Here is a 10,781-nt window from a genome sequence, read left to right on the forward strand (position 1 = left end):
TGCTTGTAATTGTGCTCCGATTTGTCAAAGGAGGTCTACAAATCTTCATGTTAATTTGGGACCCGATGTCTCTAGTTCTAGAGCTATATGTATTTTCTAGCTTTATTTATCGATGGAGATGCCTGCACCGCCTCCTACAAAACTGAATCCATTTCTAATTTCTCCAAGACCACCTTAAGTTTAAATCATATCACAATGTTATATAAACAAAATATAAAAAAAAGGTCTCATTATTTTATTATTGTTGTTGTTATTTGATACATGATCATACATGGATCCATTGAAACATATAGCTAGGTATATCACTATACCTGCAGAGCCATGATCTAGCTAGCTCTGGTTGGAGTACGAGACAATGAACCCATTGAGACCCCTAGAAAGAAAGAAAGAAAAAGCCATGAAACATGACTAGAGGCACTTGCAGCTAGCCCATTCCATCATTATTTAGCGCCAGCATACTTCCAGCGTTCATATGGATGAACTTAGGGGCCCAACCTTCTTAAACACAACCAAGAAAGGTGACAGTTTATCACTAAGAGACAGAATTCTACCTCTATTACTCTCAAAATAAATCCCAACATCCCTGCATAAACCTGCGGAGGGACAAATGTCTTTAGGACAGAAACCTAGCTTGTACCCTAATACGCCAGCGTTCTCAATCTTGAACCAGTTGGTTAATGTATCACAACCAGGATTTCCTTCTTCCCCACCCGTTGTCACTACCCATTGCACCTCCGAGTTGGAAGATTTCTGAATCTTCCAGACTGACGAGCGGTCACAGGCTTTCTTGGTAGAAAACTTGATGTTAAGATCAGTAGAAACTCGGATGACATCATCTTCGGAGCTGGCAGGTGAGAAGGTAACCGGAACACCTTGTAACAGGTCCCACGAGTATTGAATAACATCATCCGGGCAAGTTTTATTGGTCGCCGAAACATCCCCGCCTCCAGCCCCCCAGATAGCAGAAGTGATGATGTATTCCGTGCCTGCTTTAAGTTCTTGGCCCTGAATGTCAAGCACCGGCTCAGTAGAAGCTTCTATTGACGGCACTGAGAGAACAAAGGCGAAGAGAAGAAAGGAGAACCACACCAACAATGTAGACTTCATTGTTATATATTTGATGTTATTGAGAATATTCTCTGTTCTTGGATATGAAAAACAATGCCATGAAGCTTGCATTTATAGAGCTCGAACCTGGAAGCTCAACAATTATTCTCAAATGTCGCTGTCACTATCTATATATATTTTTTTGTTTACATTATGAAATAATTTTATGGATTTAAACATCAACCACAAATTATTTCGCCGACATGTTTCGCATTCTTACATAGTACGTAGACATCTTGTCATTATTCACATATATACGGCCAAACTATACGTGCTCATGATAACGACTTATCCTGTAAATAATTGCCAAGCTTATAATGGAAAAAAAAAAAAGCAATGTCAAAAAAATAAATTAAGTAGCATTGTTAAAAAACCGATTTTGGTTCCCTGATGTTTGTAATGTACAAATGAGATGTTAGGTTGGCTAGGCATGTTTTACACTAAATCAGACTAGAATTAATCTTTATATGACTCGGTTAATAAATCAAGTTAAAAAACTATCTAATTAAGCTAGTAAAAACTTGATTTGACTTAAAAAAAAATATATCAAGAAGGTGGCTTATAATATTATTTTTTAAATATTAAAATGATAATGTATTGGATCGATCTGGGCAACTCACCTAACACATGACTTAGTTAGGTCTAATAACTTTATTTTTAAAATTATCTTTTTATTTAACTACATAATAATAAAAATAAGCATATGTAAGAAAGCGATCACATATGTTTTTTAAAAAAGAAAAAAAAAATTATGAATGGTTATATAAAAAGAGCACCTGTGAATATAATAAAAAAGCTACGACGAAGTTAAAAAATTAAAAATTATAGGTATTCAATAAAAAAAAATCTCAAATAAATTGTTAATTAATCTATTTTAGCGGACTAATATCAAAATTAAAAGAAAAAAATAAAATACTAAAAAATAAATAAGCCAGGCGTGTGGGTTTGGGTGGGTCAACATGCTTATCTCACAAAGAATGTGGCCAGACACGCATACTAGGCTTTCTTTTTATGTTAAGGGTTCGCCCCATATTTTGTTTTAAAAAAATATAGACGACATGTCAATTTTGTTTCCATATTTTGACTATTGATGAGGTGACATGAAAATCAAGTAATGGTTTTTTCAATTCATAAAATATTTTTAACCTAAAAACACCTAAGAAAATGATCTTAGAACATCAATGAACCAATTTCTTAGCCAAAAACACTTTTAAATTGGTTAAAAAAAACACAAAAACAAGATAAGAGTTTTTTTTTTTTTTTTTTAAAGCATCTAAATAGAACTCCACTTATGAATTAGAATTCATTGACACCAAGAATGATTTTCTTGATTGTTGTAATGTGGCAACCTTATGACTCTCTCTCCTATCTTATTTTTAATGACTCCCTCATTTATTTCTTTAGCTCAAGGATTGAAATATAAATAAAATGAAGTTCTAAAATAAAATGTTAAAACCTCAAAAACATGAATTAAAAAAAAAAACTTTAGGAACCGAAAATGTTTAACTCGTACCTTAGCTAAATCCAAAAAAAATAAAAAAGGATGATATTTTATTTTTAGTATCAGATTTTGTTATTAGATTTTTTATTATGTTTAATCAAGAAAATTGAATTTGATTTTACCAAATCAAGCATCAATTTAATACGAGAACCTTTTCTTAACATTGGTTGATTCATTTAAGAAGTTAATTACTCGAAATAAATTATTAAGCATAATCTTAAATAAACTAAATATGAAAGGATTACATTGAAAAAAAGAATTAAGTAACCAAAAAAATAAGAAAACGAAATTGTATGAGTCCAAAATGCATTCCCTCATAGGCTGTAGTAAAAAACTTATGCTCTTTTTTTATGTTTTGTTTAAATATTCATGTTTACCATTTATCATAAAAACCATGTAGTTTGAACAACAAAATATTAAAAGGGCAAAAAGCCAAAGCAAATACTAATTTAAAACAGAAATTACTTGAAATCCATGAATATACAATAAAATAGTATATATACAAGATAAGCATCTGCAAAATTGAGAAATAACAACAATAATTATTATTGGTGCCAACACGTTTTTTTGATGAGTTCAATAAATTATAATAACAATAATTTATAACAAAATTGACCATGTAGTATTGATTTTGAGTTTTAGTTAACTATATTGATTTTGATGAGTTCTTCGTAACATTTAATATCGTAAATAAATTCATAATATATATTTAATATCTTAATTAACCATACTGATTTGAGTTTTAATTAATTATAATATTGATTTTGACGAGTTATTTCTCTTCACTTGAATTGAATCATGTACAATATTTAATAAATTTATAATATATATTAATATCTTAACAGAATTTTTATTACAAATTTAATAAATATGACAGTTGGAACATTAACTAAACATAATAAAATAATATTAATTACAATAAGAAAATAAATTTTTAAATTTTTTTACAAAAACTACCTCCTAAAGGTTAAAATATCAATGCATTTTAATCTGCCACTCCTAATATTATTTTTTAAGTATAAAATAATATATATATATATATATATATTTTACATTATGAAATAAGTTTATGAATTTCAACATCAAAACACAAATTATTTTCGCAAACATGTTTCGCATTCTTACATTGTATGCAGACATCATATCATTATTGTCAAACTAGACGTGCTCATGATAACGACTTATCCTGAAAATAATTGTCAAATTTATAATGGAGAAAAAATGCTAAGTAAAAAAATAAATAAATTAGCATTGTTTTAGACTAAACAGGTTAGAATTAATCTTTATATGACTTAATTGATAAAACAAGTTAAAAGATAGCTCGAACAAATAAAAACTTGATTTGATTAAAAAAATTTCAAGTGGCCTTTTTAATATTATTTTTTAAATATTAAAATGATAATATCTTGAACCGACTCGAATAACTTATCAAATAAATAACTTGATTGGGTCTAACAACTTCATTTTTCAAAAATTATTTTTTCATTTAACTATATAATAATAAAAATAGGTATATGAAGGAAAGCGGTCAAATAATGTTTTTTTTTTTTTTAAAAAAAGAAAAGACATTACAAACAGTTGTACAAAAAAGCATTTGTGAATATAATAAAAATCTATGATTTTAGTTAAAAAGTAAAATTTAAATGGTATTTAATAAAAAATTCTCAAATAAATTATGAATTAATATATTTTAATGAACTTAAATAAAAATTCAAAGAAAAAAAATAAAATATTAAAAAACAAATAGGCTAGGCGTGTGGGTTTAGGTGGACTAGCACGCTTGGCTCACAAAGAAAGAGTTTAGGCATGCGAGCTAGGCTTTCTTTTTATGTTAAGCGGTGGATGAAGTGTCGTCGCCCCATCTTTTGTGTTAACAAATGCAAACGACATTTCAATTGTATTTTCATATTCTGACTATCAAAGAGGTGACAAATAAACTAAATAATAGTTTTTTCAATCCAAAAAATATTTTTAACCAAAAAACAACCAAGTAAAGGGTCTTGGAACATCAACGAGCCAATTTCTCATCCAAAAACACCCCTAAATTGGTAAAAACAAAATGCAAAATTAAGTCAAAATTAATTTTCTTTTTCTATCTAATTCTTTTAACAAGATATGGATAAAACAAATATCTAAATGGAACCCTTCTCATGAATTAGAACTCATTAACATCAAAAATAATTTTTTTAATCGTTGTAACGTAGCCAGCTAATGACTCTCTCTCTCCTTTTTTATTTTTAAGTGACTCCCTCTTTCATTTCTCTAACTTAAGGATTGAAATTTTGTTTTCATTTAACTACAAAATATTAAAAATAGGCATGTGTAGGAAAGCAACTTAATGATGTTTCTTTTACAACCAAAAAAAAATATTATGAACAGTTATACAAAAAAGCACTTGTGCAAATAATAAAAAAGCTATGATCTTAGTAAAAAAAAAAATTAAAATTTAATGGTATTAAATAAAAAAAATCTCAAAACAAATTATTAATTAATCTATTTTAATGGACTCAAATACAAATTCATAGAAAAAAAAATTAAAAAACAAATAGGCCAAGCACGTGGGTTTGGACGGGCTAGCCCACTTGGTATGCAAAGAAGGAGGTCAAGCATGCACGTCATGCCCCCCCCCCTCTCTCTCTATGTTATTAGGGTCGATGACGTGTTGTCGTCTCATTTCTTATTTTAAAACAAATTCACCACAATCTACCGACGGAAAATTTCTATCGGTATTTTCGTTTATATTTATCAATTTTCTAGTAATGTATATTATATCGACTAGGGGTTCACGACCTTGTCATAATTCAATTTTGGATCTCGTAAAATTATTTTATATAAAAGATTATTTTTTTTTAATATGAAAAAAACCCAAAGAATAAAAAAGATCCATCGGATCTTTTGTACTAAAATCCACTAGTCGAAAATGGACACATTGATCATGTTTCATGAATAATTCTAAACAAATACTCTCATCTCCATCAAAGATGATCAATATTGCCCAAAACATAATATTTTATCAATTATGGACTTGAAAAATGTTTAGTAGTATGATATTGATAGATTATATATGCCATGCTCTCTAATAAATGTTTATCATTTATCATACAATATTCTATGTGGTTTGAACTACTGCAGATCAAAAGGGAACAAGAAGCATCAAATATCAATCAGCACATAAATTAATATAGATGCATGCAAATTGAAAAATAAACGTAACATGATGGTAAATAGTTTGAGATCTGCACAGTAGATCTCGAATTCGAGTCAAAATATGTATTTTTTATAAGAGCCTCGAATAGTTGAGGTTTTATTTGCTCATCTGGACCCATAAAGTACGTTTTTCAAGGATAAAATTTCCCTTGAATTTAAAATAATAATAATAATAATAATAATAATAATAAAAATGTTACTGATGGCTCCAAATTATTGGTGCCAAACACGTTTTCGGCAATAGACATTACTGATGTCCTGTCCTGGTATATTTATCTTCACACTTAAAACACCGTCCAAGTCTTTTTCTTCGCTCGTACAAGCCTGCTACAAAATTGAATTCATTTTTAATTCCTCGAAGACCACCTTTTAAGAAAGAATATTACACTTACATCATGGTCACAAGATTAAATCATATCACAACGTTTATATAAACAAAATATAAAAAAAGATTTTATTGTTTTATTATTTTATTATTATTGTTATTGTTATTATGATGCACCATACATGAATCTATTGAAACATACACCTAGGTGTATCACTATACCTTCTGAGCCATGATCTAGCTAGCTCTGCTTGAGTAAGAGACAATGATGAACCCATGGAGATCCCTAGAAAGAAAGGAAAAACCAAGAAAACATGACGAGAGGCAATTGCAGCTAGCTACATCCAAAAAAAAAAAAAAGATAAAGATTTTATTTTATCGTTAGTTTTCATTATTAGATTTTTAATTCTATTTAATCAAAAAAATTAAATTAAATTTTATCAAAACAAACATCAATTTAATATGAAAACCTTTTTTTTTAACATTGCTTGAAACCTTTACGAAATTAACCAAAATAAATTTTCAAATACAATCCTAAATAAACTAAGTATGGAAGGATTACACTGAAAAAAAAAAAGTAACCAAAAAAATAAGAAAAATAATTGTATGAGTCCAAAATGCATTCCCTCGTAGGCTGTAGTAAAAAACTTATGTTTTTTTTTTTTTTTTTTTTATGTTTAATGTTTTCTTTAAATATTCATGTTTATCATTTATCATAAAAACCATGTGGTTTGAACAACAAGTTATTAAAAGGGCAAAAAGCCATAGCAAATACTAATTTAAAAACATAAATTACTATAAATCCATGAAATACACAATAAAATAGTATATATACAAGATAAGCATCTGCAAAAATTGAGAAATAACAACAATAATTATTATTGGTGCCAAACACGTTTTTTGATTTAGTTCAATAAATTATAATAACAATAATTTATAACAAAATTGACCATGTCGTATTGATTTGAGTTTTAGTTAACCATATTGATTTTTGATGAGTTCTTCACAACATTTAATATCGTAAATAAATTCATAATATATATTAATATTTTAATTAACGATATTGATTTAAGTTTTAATTAACCATAATATTAATTTTGACGAGTTATTTCTCTTCACTTAAATTGAATCATGCTAATATTGATAGATCCTTGATCATAGAGAAGTGGGAGGAGATCATACAGTTGCATAAGAGATTGATGACCACACTATTTTTTAGTGACAATGATCTTTAATTTGGGGATGGTTTCTTGACAATAATCTTTCTATTATATTTTTTTAAGTACAAATGTTACCATCCATCAATATATATAGATAAATTTTATTTTTAAATTTCAAATATAAATACATTTTTTTTTAACTCAACTAAAGTTCTACACAATATTTAATATCATAAATAAATTTATAATATATATTAATATCTTAATAGAATCCTTATTACAAATTTAATAAATTAACTAAACATAATAAAATAATAAATATGAAACATTAACTAAACATAATAAAATAATATTAATTACAATAAAAAAATAAATTTTATTTTTTTTACAAAAAACTACCTCCTAAAGGTTAATATCAACGCCACTTTATCTGCCACTCCTAATATTATTTTTTAAATATAATGTCAGAGCATCTTATCTGCCAGTACAGTTCCTTTTTTTCTTTTTTTCTTTTTCTGTCGATCCTTATCCTGTCTGCTACTCAATAATTATAGGAACGGCACGTCATCCTTCGTGTTCATGGATCTCTTCTATATTTTTTTTTTCTTTTTTGTTTTTTTTTAAACATCAAACACGTTATTTCACAAACATGTTTCGCATTCTTACATAGTACGTAGACATCTTATCATTATTCAGAGATATATGGCCAAACTATACGTGCTCATGATAACGACTTATCCTGTAAATAATTGTCAAAAATTATGATGGAGAAAAAAAAGCTAAGTGAAAAAAAATAAATTAACTAGCATGGTTTATAACCGGTTTTGGTTGCTTGATAATTGTAATATACAAATGGGCCTGTTAGGTTGGAACATTTCCCTACTCAAATTTTAAACTAAATCAGATTAGAAATTAATCTCAATTGACAAAAACAAGTCAAACGACTATTCAATCAACCTAATAAAAACTTTATTTAACTTAAAAAAATATCAAAAAAGTGGCTTTTAGTATTATTTTTTAAATATTAAAATAATAATATTTTGAATCAACTCGAGAAATCCACCAAACACATGACCTGGTTAGGTCTAATGAAATTATCTTTTCATTTACTTATATGATAATAAAAATAGATATATAAGAAAGTGATCACATAATGCTTTTTAAAAAGAAAAAAAACATTACGAACAATTGTACAAAAAAGAAAATGTGAATATAATAAAAAAGCTATGATCAAGTTAAAAAATTTAAAATTATTAAATAAAAAAATCTCAAATAAATTATTAATTAATCTATTTTTAATGGACTTATATTAAAATTCAAACAAATAAAATAAAATATTAAAGAACAAATAGGCCAAACAAGTGGGTTTAGGTGGGCCAACACGCTTGTCTCACAAAGAAAGAGTGCAGGCATGCGTGATAGGCTTCATTTTTATGTTAAGGGGAGTTTGGCGTGTTGTCGCCTTATCTTTTGTTTAAAAAAATACAGACAACGCGTCAATTATATTTTCATATTCCGACTATCAAAGAGGTGACGGGAAAATCAAGTAATGGTTTTTTCAATTCATAAATTTTTTTTTTTTTTTTTTTTTTTACCTAAAAACATCTAAGAAAAAGGTCTTAGAACATCAATGAATCAATTTCTCAACCAAAAACACCATAAATTGAAAAATAAATGCAAAATTAAGTCAAAATAAATTTTCCTTTTCCATCCCGATCTACTTTTCCCAACAAGTTAAGGAATAAAAAAAACACTTAAATGAACCCCTCTCGTGAATTAGAACTTAATGAAATAAGAATGGTTTTTTTTTCATCGTAACGTGGCTAGCTAATGGCTCTCTCTGTCCTCTTTTATTTTTCAACGACTCCTTTCATTTATCTAACTCAAGGATTGAAATTATGTTTTCATTTAACTACACGAATTAAAAATAGGCATGTGTAGGAAAGCAACTCAATGATGTTTTTTTTAAAAAAGAAAAAACATTATGAATGGTACTTGTACAAATTAAAAAGCACTCACGAAAATAATAAAAAATTAAAAAACTATGATCTTCGTAAAAAAAAAACAAGAATTTAATGGTATTATATAAAAAAATCTCAAACAAATTATTAATTAATCTATTTTAATGGACTTAAATACAAATTCAAAGAAAACATTATAGAACAAATAGGCAAGCATATGGGTTTAGGTGGGCCATCGCACTTAATTCACAAATAAGGAGGTCAAACACGCATACTAGGTCTCCTTTTCTATGTTAAGGGGTGGATGATGTATTGTCCTATCTTTTGTTTAAAAAAATATAGACAACTTGTCGATTGCATTTCCAGATTTTGTCTATTAGGGAGGTGGTAGGAAAATCAAAAGATTGTTTTTTCAATCGAAAAAAATATTTTTAGCCTGAAAACACCTAAGAAAAGGGTTTTAGAGCCTGAATGAACCAATTTATTAGCCCAAAACATCATTAAATTGGTAAAAATAAATGAAAATTTTGAGTGGAAATAAATTTTCTTCTTCTTTCCCGATTTATCTTTTCTAGCAAGGAATAAAAAAACCCTTAATGAAACTCCTCTAATGAATCAGTATTCATTGACACCAAAAATGATTTTCTTGATCGTCGTAATATGGTCAATTGATAATTTGCTATCTACTCACTTTTTTTTTAATGACACCCTTTTTTCTTTCTCTAACTCAATGTTTGAAACATAAATAAAATAAAATTCTAGAACAAAATGTAAAAAACTCAAAAAACTAGAATTAAAAAAAATATAAAATTTTTTTGGGACCAATAAAGTTATAGTTGGGCCTTAGCCCTATCTAAAAAGAAAAAAGAAAATTGAGATCCTGTTTCAAACATCAATTTTTATCATAAGATTTGTAATTATATTTAATCAAGAAAATTGAATTTCATTTTACCAAATCAAGCATCAATTTAATATGACAATCTTTTCTTAAAATTGCTAGAAATCATAATGAAGTTAATTAAAAATAAATTATCAAGTCTAGATAAACTAAAATAAAAAGGATAATATTGAAAAAAACTTAAGTTTACCAAAAACAACAAGAAGACAAAAGAAAAAAAAAAAACAATGAGTGAGTCCAAAGTGCATTCCATATAAGATACTGTATTAAAAAACTCATGTCTTTTGAAAATCTTTTTAATGTTTTCTTTAAATATTGATGCTAATCATTTATTATAAAAAACCATTTGTTTTAAAACTGCAAGTTAAAAGGGCTAAAAGCTCAAACAAATACTAATTTTAAAACATAAATCACTATAAATCCATGAATGCAATAAACTAGCATATATACAAGATAAGCATCAACAAAAAGAAAATATTATCCTAAACTTTTATTAAAAAAAAAAAAAAACCGCTTTTGGTTTCTTGACATTTATTTAGCCGGAAGACAACCTTTTGGATAAGGTTTCATTAATTTATTCAATCTAACCGCATGTGATATGCAAATGTCCAAATAAATCTTT

General features: G+C 27.2%; 1 protein-coding gene across 1 annotated transcript; it reads right to left on the reverse strand.

The window, feature by feature from the left end:
• Window positions 1-214: 214 nt before the first annotated feature.
• On the reverse strand, window positions 215-1,171 carry LOC118030297 (21 kDa seed protein). Its single transcript, XM_035034363.2, has one exon. It carries the CDS (start codon window positions 1,105-1,107, stop codon window positions 469-471), a length of 639 nt encoding a protein of 212 aa, XP_034890254.1. The 5' UTR covers window positions 1,108-1,171; the 3' UTR covers window positions 215-468.
• Between the last annotated feature and the right edge of the window lie 9,610 nt (window positions 1,172-10,781).

This window comes from Populus alba, chromosome 4 (assembly GCF_005239225.2).
Source record: "Populus alba chromosome 4, ASM523922v2, whole genome shotgun sequence".
Taxonomy (NCBI): Eukaryota; Viridiplantae; Streptophyta; class Magnoliopsida; order Malpighiales; family Salicaceae; genus Populus; species Populus alba.